Source organism: Phaethon aethereus (assembly GCF_964289735.1).
Source record: "Phaethon aethereus genome assembly, chromosome: 6".
Taxonomy (NCBI): domain Eukaryota; kingdom Metazoa; phylum Chordata; class Aves; order Phaethontiformes; family Phaethontidae; genus Phaethon; species Phaethon aethereus.
Genome location: NC_138580.1, coordinates 4752418 through 4767515, shown reverse-complemented (window position 1 = coordinate 4767515; position 15098 = coordinate 4752418). Strand labels below are relative to the sequence as shown.

General features: G+C 38.5%; 1 protein-coding gene across 7 annotated transcripts in view; it reads right to left on the bottom strand.

Annotated features, from left to right (window-relative positions):
- GTDC1 (glycosyltransferase like domain containing 1) overlaps positions 1–14725 on the bottom strand; it is a gene marked incomplete at both ends in the record, with an annotated part of 125578 nt that extends 110853 nt beyond the window's left edge. For all 7 annotated transcript variants that reach the window (XM_082001707.1, XM_082001708.1, XM_082001711.1 and 4 more), the window contains one exon: positions 14544–14725. In XM_082001707.1, the coding sequence (XP_081857833.1) occupies positions 14544–14725 (182 nt within the window). The remainder of the gene's footprint in view (positions 1–14543) is intronic.
- Between the last annotated feature and the right edge of the window lie 373 nt (positions 14726–15098).

Genomic DNA, 15098 nt, shown 5'->3' with positions numbered 1-15098 from the left:
ACTAAACTGCAGGAGCATGGAAGGGCAGGAATCTACAGGTCATCACAGATGCTGAACACAAATCTGACTCGCCAAAGCCAGAGCCGACACTCCAGCAAATACTGAAGGTCTGGCAGTGGCAGAGGCTGACGCCACAAAAACAAGTCTTGCAGTATTTTTGTCTTCTTTTCAGCCTCCTGGGACTGGAAGTAGGAAGGCTTTCCTTTAAGCGCACCAGTCCCAGTTGCTCCATCCTCCAGTCCCTGTATTCACATTTTTGCTTTTGTGTGGTATGAACTCTGCATATTGCCTGGGCATATTTCCTGATGCTTCATCAAAATAATTAACGAGCCCCATGCCCTGATGGGGCATTATTGTCGGTTTTCTATCGGTCAGCATAGCAAGCTGCATCTCCCTTTGCTCCATGCTTTCTTCTTCCACATTGCTAGACTCGAGCTACGTGACCTTAAGTGCTTTACTGAAGTCCTTTTACACAGCTCATTTCTAAATCTTACTTCTCTAGAAGTATTCGTCCCTTTTTCCCTCCTTCTAGCTCCTTACATCACCAAGTGCCAAGCACTTGGCAATCCAGTACTCACAAATCAGGCTTCAAAGATACAATTCTGAACCATCTTGACTCAGGTTGTGAGCAGGAGGGACAGGGACCCCCAAACACATCGCTCCCTGCTTCTGTAGGAAGGAGCAGATGGCCAACTTCCAGATGGCCGCCAACCTCGTTTCACCAATTTCAACATCTGTATTTTGAATTCCATCTCAAAGGATGGTCCTGAGACAGACTGCAGGTCACTGCCCACAGCTCCTGGCTACATGGCTTATCCGCAAGCCAAAGCATTTTGCAAAATGCAGACTGACAAGCCTGAAAAAAGGTTAAGACTAATTAAAGTTCGTAGCAGGGCACAGCTGAAAAAAGTTCAAAAGTAGACATTAAGGAGAAACTCATCTTAAATGTATATATTTTAAGTATTTCTCAAATCAGGCTTTTTCTCCCCATCCACAAACACCCCTCGGCTTTCCACACGGAACCTCATAAATCGAGAAAACGCCTCAGCACTGGTCATTCGTACCTAACGGGAGTTAAGTTGCGAACCATGAAAACCCAACCAACCCCAATGGTTGTGCTTCCAGGTCACCCCACAGCTTACTCGCCAGCTTCCAGACCAAAAGACCAAAACAGCACTGCAAGAGCACTCGCAAATGGCTTCGATCCAGCGTTAAAGACAATAAACTTCGCCAGACTCAGTGAAACAGTGGTCAGTGAATTTTAGCGTGAAGTAACCAAAGAGCAATTTGTGAGATCTGTGTGCCACCGAAGCCTAATTTTAATGCAACCACAAACTACATTGTTTCTTCACAGGAACTCAATCCAACTTCCTCTTTGGGGCAGTTGAAAAACTTTAAATCAACCAACAGGAAGGTAACAAAAGAATTTTGACTGCCACAATAAGAAGCTGGTATGAATTAATGATTTCACCAATTTTACAGCGTATATTCTTCAAAAATTAAAATGTTACTGCTTTCTTACTCTCCTCAAAAAGACTATTTCCAGACATTTAAAAGAAAAGTGTATTTTACAATAGGAAAAGTGAGCATACCGCATTTCAAAATCCATTAAAATACAAAATTCTGGTTGCAGGCGCAACAATCTGCCTAATTAGTTTTTCATAATTAGAAGGATGCTCTAACCTCTTTAATAAGACTTTTGTGGACAGAATGTTCCATACTGGTTATCCATCTGAGGAAAAAACTAAACAAATACTTCTGAAGTACAGCTAATAGAACAAGCGTGGTTGGGCTTCGTGGTCAGAAGGCTGTCCTGGCGTGCACCACTAGCAATCTCCAAAAACACAGAATATCCTACCTCACCGCTCACACTTCAAAACGCTCCATATTTTAAAGACAAAATTAAAGATACTATACACAAGAGTTAACGAAGTTACCAGTTGTAAATTCCACAGCACGTTCTGGAAGGATAAAAACAAAACCAAAAAACAAACCGTAAGTATGGATCTAAATTCACTGTGAAAAAGCTGAAGAGATAATGGGAAGACAAATACCACAGCGATGCTGTAACAGCCCAGAACGTGGCTGCGTAGCCGCTTTCCTCCGCTGCAAAGCATCTGCTTGGCGCACAGTTTTTGTAGCTTCCTCTTCATGACTCAGAGTCTTAGCATGCACCTAGCAATTAAAAGGTAACAGTATTATCTCCCGGGCTCATCTTATCCAATAAAAAACATTCTCATTATTACTATATATCGACTGTGTAATTCAAAGACTACCGGTTAAGAGAAATACAGAGGCCCAGCAACATCTGTGGTCAGAGGCAGATGCTTGAGATAAAGAAAACTCAGGCCCCTGTTTTGTTAGGAGTTTGCAGAGCAGCTGCCGAGCTTCATCTCAACAGCTGAAATATCCTTTATACCGCTTAAAAACACAGGAAGCACACAAGTATCTCAAATTCCCTCCCTGCCACCAATTCATTCACCCCGCTCGCTCAGATACGCCGACTCCACCCATGCTCTGAACAGATTGGTCTCATCATCCACCAATGGATCTCTTGAAGGCACAGGAAAATTATTATATCCTTCACTTGTTTCCAGTCAGTATCTAAGAAAACTTAAGAGCCACGTGCAAAATATAATCTAAGAACAGTCCCTTGAAAAATGCCTGCTAATGACAGGAGGTGCAGACACCATAAATATTGTCTTCAAACACGCCTGAACCCCAGGGACCTCATACAATCCACAAAGTCAATGACCCTCCATACAACTGTTAACATTGGAAATTAGTATTAAAAAGTATAGATGCTTACTTTTTAATACTGAATGTATATTCCACTCAGCGTGACATAGCATGGCACATTAAAATTTAGGGGTTTTTTCCTGTATTGATATGCAAAAATACATACAAGTATTTTTCAGTCTATTTGTACCAGAATGAGTATCAGTTCAACGCAAGACCACTCTCCAGGTTCCCTGCTCCATGTCACAACAAAAAAAAAGCGATGGTGAAGAAAAGGTAGGTTTTATCATTTCTAACTCATGATGTAATTTCAAATAGTTATTAGACTCCGGTTTTCTAGAGTCTTTTCTGGAAACTATTCTTTTCTGAAACTCCTCTTTACAACCTCTGCCTAGAGAGCTTCCAGTCTTCTTGGGCAAGACCCGAGATCCATGTTTAAAACACCTTCAGAACTGAATGCTTCAACAGCCACAGAAACCACTGAGGACTGATTCCCCAAGACTTGGGGCCACAAGACCCTTTGCAAGGCCAACATTAAACCTTACAAGAGTGAGTACAACTGCAAACCAGACTGCACTTGTATAGCCTGGAGTAATGCAGCAGTCTAGAGTAGATAGCTATGAAGACTCCGTAACAGAGTCCTCTTCCATACAGGTCTCTTGACTGGCATCTTGAAGCCATCATCTAAAGCGATCAGTAGACACAACGGTCAGTTGACCCCAAACAACTGAACTTCTCTCCCAGTCAGGATCCTGAAGTTTTGTGAAAGTAATGGAGAGAGAAGGCAACACCAGCAGGGTCAGCAGGCATGACCTGGATGATAAAAGGGCAGGTATGAAGTGACTGTTTGCTCCTGGGATAACTGAGAGTCAAAAATACCACGAGATGTGTAACACCTGATGGCAACGCTGGGCTAACTCAAGTTACTCCCAAATCACCTACCCAACTTCTTTTTCCTCCCACTTTGACACCACACTGCTAAGACTTGTTGATGTAACAATAACTCAGAACCAACTATAGTCTAGGGTGAGGATAGCATAAAGTAGTAATTTAAGGGCTAAAGTTAAAAAAAGAACAAACAAGAAAAAGGTCAGTCTACTACCGAAGACCAAAAAACTTCAAAAACTTGCCGAATACGACAAAATGGGCAGTTCGTAGAGAACCCCGGCAGTCTAGTCAAAACCTTCACTCCCCTCCATCCACCTATTAACCGCCAATACAAGCCTCAGCCTGTGTCAAGCTGAACTGGACATCTCTGAAGGAAAACAGGTCTAAAGCACACATTCCTTTTTTGTCAATGGCTACAAGGCAGACAGAAGCTATGTCTGGCACTGTAAACAGTATGATGTAGAGTACTTCTGTACTTCCTTCAGATAAATCATCTAGTTTTGGCTCATCTACAATTTATTACATTATAGCTATAGTAAGACAAATTCTCCTTCTAAGTTAATTTAAGCATCATTTCACTCTAAAAAACAAAATAAAATAAAAGATAACTCCTTCGTTACAATTTCCCCTGAAATTCATCTCCTCTTCTTGCATAGTTTTAGTATCCTTAGCACTATTTCTCCAAATTCATTTGGCATATAAAATTTCTAGCTGTTACGTTTTTAATAAAATTGATTACCAGGAAATTTCTACATATGCACTGTTTGAAATAATTCTATTCCTCAGGGTTTAAACATAGAGATGTCGCTACGCATGACAACTGTTCCATGCTTAGTGAGTTACAACTATTCTGCCACGAGTAGGAAATGCATTTTACTCACAAAAGCCAAAGGCACTGACAAACCTGCAGCAATCTGCAGAACAGTAGGAAAAAAATGCCTGCAAACTAACTGCTACTAGATAATGGTCCGATTTATCATTCTTAAATTCCAACTTTAATTAAAAATGGGATATTATCTTACATAAATAAAAAATTGCAGATGTTCTCAAATTACTCTTCAATTTTTTTAATTCTTCCATATATAATATACTTAGTATTAATATGCATTCCAAAATTTCCTCATGTTATTATCTAAGACTTAATTCCATCAAGATTTTTCCATATTCCAAATAGATACGCATCTTCATTATAAACAGAATATATTACGTTAAAAAAATACTATCATACTTAAAGAAAACACAAGTTAGCAAAACTCATAGCAGGAATACCACTGAAATGCAACCAAAATTAAACTTGAAATAATTTTCTATTGTTCTACTTATAATAATCTACACCTTTTAAAAAAATCATTTGATAAACCACTAGTTTAAACAATTTAAGTAGTTACATCAGGTAACATCGGTGCGAGATAAACATTAGGCCCACTATAGATACATCTTTCCCCATAATAATTGTTAGAAACAATACTGTTAACAGGTATAAATTCTTCCACTAATTCTTCTGCAAAAAGAAAATCACGTATTTGCTTTTGATGTTGCGTCCACTGCTGTTTCCTCCGTTCTTTCTTCAAATTGCTATTAGACAGAAATACAAGCTCTAGCGTGCAATAAACAAAATGGAAATTAAGAGAGCTAAAATGAAAAATTACGAACAAGTAGGCAAGGTTATAAACATAAACAATTAAAAAAAACGTGCTCTGAAATGGAAAGCATTCTTTAAAAATGACTGTGTCCACTGGACCATCAAAGTGTATGTGCAGGAGGAAGGGAGGAAGAGACAGGGACAAAGGACAAAGGCAAGAAAGGGAAAATACTGTCCAAGGGAATAAGTAGATTGCAAAAATCTTTATAGAATGATAGACCAAAAAAAGGGCCTTTCGGTGGCTTTGCGTTTGTCAAAGATATTCAAATGAATAATTTACGTAGATCATCAGTATTATTTTTGAAGCAAGGGTAAATTAATCACATCATAATGATTCAAAGCAGACCAATAACAGGTATCATTCCCAAGACACTTGGGCTGAGCAGTATAAGAGGGAGGAGAAGGAGGAAGAGAAAATAAATTGATCAAACTGAGGTTTGAGGGAGTCAGAAGTCCTTCTTAAGTTTAACACATTCCACTGCACTTTAATTTGGCATATAGGTTGCAATCCAACTACCGTCCAGTTGTATGTTGTGCATTTAGGGAAGAAACAATCATAAACCACAAAATCAAGTATTTTATGGGTCAATTTCGGTTAGCATTTCAGTTTTGATACAGAACAGCATTTATGAAGCAACCATCCATCTCACAGCCATCCTCACCTAGCATGCGTCGCCTCACACCAAGACTATGAACTGGATCCCTTCATGTGAAACTACACCAGGAGGCAATGCTCCCGAAGAGCATTTAATGGACTCCAGCCTCGTCTTATGACATTCAGTCCTTAAGAACCAGGCTACACCTAGTCTGAAGTAAAAGCCCCTGAAATAACACGTTGTGTGGACATTGGACCAGGAGCACCACCTCACTCTACCACCTTTCCACAACCCTATCAAGTTGCACTATGTGTTAAGAGGTATCACCCTGCCTACATGGTCACGTGCACATTATAAATGTGTACACAGTTGTAATCCCAGAGGAATCAAGGAGATAAAACCAGAAACCACCTTTGGGCACATTTTCTAGAGTGACCATGGACCTGGCCAGTGCCTTCAAATTCCACACTGAAAATCATGGACACCCACAGCAGATACTAACAGCCCCCAGTTGGCATGAAAAAGCAGCTGGAGAAATACTGCTTGAACTTCCAGCCTGTACCACCCAAGCTCATCAGAGAAAGCTCCTACCCCAGGTTTATGGCAGTTGTAGTCAACAGAGACAAGGTGAGCAGCTACGGGGAGTGGAAGTGAAGCCACCTGAGCTGGGTACTGAGCTCTCAGGCTGAACTAAGTAACTAAAGGTAACTAGGTAGCCAAATTCTTGGTCTGTTGTAGACTGGGAGATGTCCCGCAAGTACCCGGGCCAAGACTTTCAAACTCCAATGTATTTGGGTCAAGTTAATGTTGGGGCGGGGGGGGGCGGGGAATTAATGTGAATGTAGGTCTTCTCCCAAAACTGTTTTGCTAAAAACAGCATAAAAATTCTTTTCATTATATATCAATTCACAAAATCCAGACAAGCTGTGAGTATTCACTAAGAAAACTAGTTATTTATGATACTGGAATATAAAGCTATAAATCAAATCCTGTGCAAACCAAGTATCTGAGAAAATTTGCATTATTTACTTTTTAAGTGCAAAAAAATAATTTGAGATTAGGAAAAAAGCAGCACAGGAAAAAAAGAAAAAAAAATCTAGATTTTACTGTTTATTAGATGCAAACCGAAAGCTTTGTTTCTTCCCCTTTGGAAGATCAAATTAGTGTTATGGACTAGAATGACAATGAATTATACAAAGTATCATACCCTTTACAATATAGTACTGCGTATGTTTGTTATTCGAAAATAGGAATGTAACCCATAACTAATCTAGAAATAAAATATATACACAGCAACCATTTAAAAGGACAGATAAAATACTCATTAAAATCCTAAGTGTAGAAATACTGAATCATAATGCACAATTTCATTACATTTTACTGCCAGCAGTGTAAACATCAATTCTCCAGGTGATTCATAAAATTCATTTTAGAAAGAAAAATCAGGATTTCACCCGGCATTTGAGAACATAAAGGAAAACACATGCTAGGACTTGAAAAAAACCTACTGTTCTTTCCTTGTCTCATCACAATATTTTTCTGGAATTTCAGCAAATCTTTTACACATCAAACGGACAAATGCCATTTCACATTAGCGTTTTCTATAGATCACCCAGCAGTCCCAACCAGCGTCCTTCCCGGTCCTGCACCTCTCCTTCCATTGTTTTCATCATTCCCATCTTATTTCTGCCAAATTTGAGATCATATATATATATACTTCCACTGACATCAAAGAAAGGAGCCTGCATTTAAATTCATCTAAAACCTCTTTTAACTACCCAAATTGTGAAATTGCCTAATAACGGGACCGTATTAGAAAAAAGCACGCTGGACAAATTAAACTAAAGTTTTTGGAGGAAAGCATGCATGTGGGGGTTTCCACACAAAAACACAAAGAAAACCTGTCACTTTTAAAATGAATAGCTACCATCTGCCAGCATTTTATCCGAGGCAAAGTTGATTAACGCAAAGTGAATGTTTAAGATCACATTGCTGCCTGCCTGAATAAATTTCAGGTAGTTCACTTAGGAAATTATTTGTCTCGTTTCTTAAAAGAAGGTTTTTTCTGTCGTTATTGGATTCCTCCCCCCAAGTTTTTAACGCAGCCAGACCTAAGAATAAAAACATTTGCTCTCAAATCTCCGTACTGTACAAGGACTTTGAGTGCCAGAACGTTGTTCCTAGCCCCTCTACACCACAGCAGCAAGGTAATTAATCTGCCCAACAAAGGAGATCCCACCTCCTTCGCCAGCTTCATGAAAACTTTCAGGCAGCCTCTCTCCATCATACTGAAAAGTAAATTTTAGCCCTCTAACTGTGAGCAGAGAAAGCACAGCATTGCCGTGATCCTCAGTAGGAAATGATTTTGCCCTTAGACCTTACTTAATTTTTTACTGATTACTTTATTTTTCACTGGATTAATCTTTTGTACCAATTACTTAATTTTTTACATTCACACTATGTTCCCAATTAAAAAAATAAATCAATTCTAGAATGTAAACATTTTTCTTTTGTTAACTTTATCAAAACACTGCTTTATATTAGTGTTCTGATAAAAATAATTCTCAAATGCATTTGATTATATGCTCTTCTTTAGAGGTTTATTTTGAACGATAACATTTTCAGAAGAAGTTTTCAAAACAGATTTTGGGTGATATTAACCTAAATCACACAAAACTCAGTTTTACACGTACGTTCCCACGTTATATACTTCCAGTGTCAGATGACCTCCAAGTTCTCCCTCGTCAGAGAGAATTTCACACTCGTTACTCAGGCTGGGACACCCTCTATTATCTGGGACTACAGAAGTGGAGAGCATCATCTGCGATAAGTGGTGGAGCTTCATGCCGTTCCATATGGACATATATTCTCTTTGCTTACACTTTAAGCTGGCTGGACACTAGCCAGCTCTGGTCAGAAGTCACAAAGTTGTTTTAGCTCCGTACATGGTGCCTGTGTCTCATATCTCAGTAGGGTTTATTAGTTTAGGCTTAACGCAGCGCTAGGACAGCCATCTGGCCCCCAGCGCGAAGCCAGCTCCCAACCAGCTAGTGCAAAGCGTGGGCACGACAAATATGTATGCATTTGTACAAGCCCATGTGAACTAACCTTGGTGAACTCAAACTTATTTGTTTAAAAAAAAAAGACAAGCAAGTTCAGCACTAATAAAAGTAAAGAAGTGATGACCCTTTACTCAGCTAGGGAGTGTAAAAGAGGAGCACAGGACTAAGCAGTGCCTCCTGCACCCTCATTTCAGTGTGCTTTGCCCCTTAAAATGAAGGATTTCTGTTATTCCTGGTTTGGACATGTCTACAGCAAGGTAAGAACATAGTTACATCACTGAGGCTACAGAAACGAGTAAGTTACACCCACGTTCTATTTTTAATCAAAGATGAGACCTGAACTCCGTCTTCAGGGGCTATTAGCTATTACACTTAGTCACCTTATTTGATCAAGTGATCAGAACACAAAGGACTGACCAGTCTATACTCTAGGAGCATGTTCCACTGCATCTGACATAAAACTGCAGTTAAAACACACATACACAGTTCTTAACCTTACACTGAGCAACAAAGAAATGGTGTGAAACTTGGAAGAGCTCTGGGCAGAAAATCCTTCAGCAATTCCAATAAGGTGAGCCACGTCCCGTCTTCAAATGCAATGAAGTTGAGCAATAAGACCAAAATACAGTCGATGCCATAAATGAGATTCAAGTTTTATTCACCTATATGCAGAAGCAAACACCATAAAATATGTGTCAAAATATATCGAGATATATATATCCAAAAAATAGTATCAGGTAAAGTTTTTTTAATTTGCAGGTACATGGTTATCTTCACTTCAACTAATGTACTACTCGCACATACAATTTATTTATCTCTTACCTGAGTGTTATTAGGGCCAAATGCTGGGAAGGCCTCTAATGAAAGGAAAATTATTCCATTTCCCATGAAGATTACAAAGATGCACTTCCAGTATTTGACATAAAGATGTAAAAAGACAGACATGTTCCTAGCACAAATGGGCCTCTACGTGTTCAGCTTTAACGAAATGGCTGAAATTTGCCCTGCCTTACTTCAATTCACATCTTCAAACATCTTCTCCAGGACATATTACTTGCAATTATTTTTTGGAGAAGAAAATATCTAGAAAACAGTAAGTTCTCTAGCTTACAAATGCTCACACATGCAAGCTGTGTTATGTTTTCAGTGGGACCACTTGTACACTGAACTACTCACTCAAATAAAAATTTACAGGATCACTGTTTTTAAGAGGACATTTAGGTGACAGCCGTCCATCAGTTAATAAAGAATTCACTCTATAACACATTTTCTCCTTATAGAACAGAATGAAAGCATCAGGTCGGAAACAATCCTAAATCTAGTAGTCTTAACACGTTATTTTAAAAAAAAAAACACAACACGTCTACATTACATACTCTTGAAATATATTATACATCGCTGAACACCACACCCCCAGGTTCGTTTTTTTTTTCCCAGAGCTCTATTAATTGAAAACAATGATTTGTTTTCTCTTTTGGAAAATATAAAAAGCATAGAGTTTGTCTTTAAAATATAGTTGTCAAATATCAAGGGGTATATATATGCTAACATTTACCCTAGGGGTATTTCAGGGCTAGAGCCTGTTACAAATAAAATCTTTATTCATATGAACAGCTACCTGGGGGGCAGTACTGAATGTTACACATAATATTTATATATATTTTTTTAAAATAATCTAGCAGTGCTATTAAAACGAACTGAAGCTACACTGTATTTAGGCTCTTCATTTTACAGATCTAAGTCTTATACCATTAACTTTTTTAGTTTTGAATTACTTTCTGTAGAAGATAGTCCCTAAAATAGGAAATGCTTTATGTCTACTGTGTCACATCAACTGTTTTATTATTTGAAATTTAAAAGATTGTTCATGGTAATAAAGACTAGAATTATAGAAAAAGAAAAGCAACTTTTTTTTCCCCATTAAATTCTGCAGCAGTATTTTCAGATTTGAAAACTTTCCCTGAATTAAGATAAAAGCTATAAAAAATTATTTTTTGTTACATGCTTTCCAGAATTACTGAATAGTCTCTATGTGCTATGGAAGACAACTTTAGACAAGATCAGACATTTACATTTATCAAAGAGTTTAAGCTGTCTGAAGCAAGTTGGGAGACAAAGCAGACAATGCAGCAGCTCCGCAGACTGCCAGCAGCCGGAGGAGGTCATGTCTCCCTGCTGGACCTTCCTAATTTACGGAATGAAGATGATAATATTCCATCAGCTGCTAAAAAAAAAAAAAAACTCTGTAATTGTTGAAAAACTTGTCTAGAGAACGCAGACAGTAATTCTGCCCTTTTTCAGTACATTTCAAATGCTGTAATTTGGAAATTGCCACCACAAGGATGAAACTCCGTATACTAATTGCAACATCCAAAGAGACACCTTCTTTCCAATTAAGGAAAAATCATGTGAGTCTCTGTATAGCAATTAAGAAAGCTCTTAAAACTGCTCAGTTCTGTGGGTGCTGTACATCAATATTTTAGACCATTTCAAGTTTACTAGCCAAGTATGCCACCTTCAAAAACTCTCCTTCCACGCCGGAGGGACTCGCTGTGCGCCTGATCTTCCCCATTCATCAGGGCTTCTGTCCTCCTTCAAGGAGATAAATGAAGATGTGAGCTGGTTTAACGACATACTGCACAATGAAGCCGTGAAAACAGAAAAGCAACATTTTTCTGGAGAAACACAGAACAGCCTTTGCATCAGGGAAATAATATAAATTTACGCAGTGTTGCAGATAAAATACTAAATCCCTGATACCTTCCAGAATAGCTACCTGTGTTCTCCTTGAAGGTTGAGGACATCTTCTCCCTGTGACAGCTCTGAGGAAATCTCATTTTTGCCTGGGAACATCACTTATTGCACACCTAGACACTGGCTGCATGGTTCACAAAAGTAACATTAGATTCGTTGCTCGTTATCAATTCAGCTTTAAGTCTTGCTCAAGGGAGTACATGCCTGTTCTCTAATAAAAGTAATTTGCAAGTTCATCACAAACTCTCTGGTCACTGCAGAGCATCTGATTTTAACATCTATGATTCTGCACTGTATACTCTGCTTCAGAAGCACTTTTTAAGACTGTTCCGTAACTTACTGAACATCACTTGAAAACTAACAAACCTGCTTCCTTCCCATAAGCAGCTTATATGGATAAAAGTAGAGATCTTTTAAAACATATGTCTTCTACTGCTGTATACATGTAATAGCAATACCAGACTTATTAGCATCAGTATTATTCATCATACATTACCAGCATCTTGAAACAAAGTACAGTTTGAAAATAAAAATATAGTAACACAGCTCCAGTACCAAAACTGCTTGCACTCGACATATTTGTGACCTTTCTGTATTATTAAACACACAGAAACAAGGTATTTAGGAAATGCCACGTTTTTATAAAACACTTGTAAAAGAAAAATTTTATTCTACAAATCATGTCAATATTATAAATAATGCAAATTTGGTATTTCCCACAACCTCACAAGAAGTTTGAAATATTTAAATGTGTAATTCAAAACACACACTCCTGCCAGTTTCCAGTCAGAATTCTGTCTTAACAAACTACTACCTGGGAAGCTGATCCTTAGTGGTTACTAGCAAGCTAGAAACAAAAGAATCAATGTTAGTTTTAATCAATGTTTTATCTAATAGGAGAAAGTAGATAGCCTCATTAGGTTGTAGTCTGATGCACTAATACTTTCAATTTAATAAAATACTTGAAACATTCCATTACAAAACAAACATTAAAAATGTGCAAGTAAAGTAGAAGGTACCTCTAATCAGTTTTCCTCTCACCAGTCACATCAGCCCTTGTTCCTAAAATTTTATCCTGCCTGCGAGGATAAGGTACATACTCTTTTTCAAACATCGCATCTTTGTGAACTTTGACTATTTGATTCTGTCTGATCAAACCCTAACAGCAACAGCAAAGAAAAAGCTTTCCTCTCTAAGATGCTCTATTGGTTAGATCAGATTTATTTGCTGTCAGTAAAGGTTATATTTGCACATAAGTCTATGACAGATTGCAAGTTTATTAACTTCATGTGAGTTTTCAAGCTGCTGGGTTGAGGTTTTTTTTTGTTGGGTTGTTTTTTCTGTGGGGGGTTTTTTGTCATCATTCCCTCCCCCTTCCCCCAAGATGTGGGTTACTTGACAAATTGGAGTTAAGTTATCTTAGGTCAATGTAACTGTAAGTTAAACTAATGAAGTGTATGTCTATGAGTGATGTCTGATTAGTTTAATACAGTTAGTGCTGGACAGCTTGGGCTGCTGACCTTGAAGGAACACAGATAACATTGCGATGCGTTGGAGGATGTGGTTGCGATACAAGACAAATTTACATAACAGTTTGTCATATACACTCCTCCAAAACAAAATTCTTGCAAAAGGAAAGCAATAGGAAACCAACGCTAAATGCCTCGCACAGGACAAACTGGGGAAAATTAATTATAACGTTTGGCTTGGGATGGTAGCTTATTTTAAATGCAAGCCAGAAGCAGGCACAGAAAAGGTGTACGTTTATACAGTATGCATTCCAAAACGGATTAGACATTGTGTTGGGTAACACTGTTCAAATGCAGCCTTCTACAGCACATCTACTCTTGTAAAAACATATTCCTCTCCCAGCCAACTATGTCTATTTGCTCCTATTAACAAATACCAGACCCAATTCTGAACTGTAACTAGTTAGCACGTCATCTAGGTGTGCTCAGAGTCCTGCTGACGTTCATTCTGTTGCTGAAAAGCAGCTCCTTGTGCTAAAACATCCCCATGCACGAACGGTCTCTCTCCACAAGGCGCACAGTCAGCCGAGTACTCATTTACTACCCGCACCGTGATGCTCTGCTGCGTGCCCCGACTAGAGCACGCACTGCGCCATGCGGTATGTCACTGCTCAATACAATCACCTTACCTCATCTCAACTGATCAGGTAGGCCAAGCAAAATTGCCGGGTTTAAAGACAGCTTGGTCCTGGAGTGACTGATTCTCACTACATGATAGCTATCTGTTGACCTAAATAGCTTGCTTTTATCAGTCCAGGTTCCAGCTGATAGAAATTTGCCACTTACATAAATACATAACTGACATCCACAGTTGCTGGCACATTATAGAACCGGACTGTCATTAAGATAAAACTGCTCCCTTAATCCTCTAGGTCAGCCCGAGCAGTACGCTCTGATAAATCAGACTTGCTAATAGATACATTGGAGGGCAAATGAGGCAGCTTGCAGTGTTCGCATCTATGCCATCCTTCAACCTAATTTGTGAAGCACAATTGAAAACTTTCAGTATTACTGAATTCACTTGATAATTTTAAAAGAAGATGTACATAAACAAGTATACACAAGCAGGTATCCATATACGTGCACTCTTTGAGACTTTCAAGGACTAGCAAAGCACGACAAGGTAGACTAAGAAACTCAAACATGGTGGTAATTTCCCATATTCATACCCAAAGAAGTCAGTGCAGGAAGGAGAACTTGTATTGTCCATTGCAAGTCTCCATTTGCTTGCGCATATATGCTTGCATGCACGTAACTGAAGATTCAGCTCAAGAGACCTGGTCGAGGGCCTCTCTGTAATTTGAGCTTTGAAATTATTCAACTCCTGTGTTACCTGTAATTAGTACTTGCTGGCACTGTTTGCATGAAATAAAGAGCAGCAGTCCGTGCTTTCCAATGCCACTTCTTGGCAGGAAGCGTACAGAGGACACAGTCTTCTTGTAGCTCTTCCTGGAGAAGATCCATCAGCTGTTTGTGGGAACCACCATAAAAGGCTTCAATGAGAAGAACACTCATTTTCCAAGTACTTCAGATCCCCCTGGATTCTGAAAATGACAGTACAGAAATATTTTACTTTAGAAATACACCTTGTTTTATTTTCTTTAAGAAAGGGATATTGGAAAAAGCAGAAATATATTGCAAGACCTAACAGTGTCTTCATTTTTCCCGTGAAATTAATCCTTTATATTGTATTAATTTGTTTAGTTCAGAAAAGGCTACTTAATTATGATGACAAAATTATCACACCTATTCGTTTCAACCAGTAAAAGATACCATTTGTAATTTTTAAATGAATCAAAATTTGCAAGTTTTAAAAAATACTGTATTTTGAATTTATTGATTTGTTTTCAATCAGATACTTAAAAGCAGCTTTATTTTACACACTCTT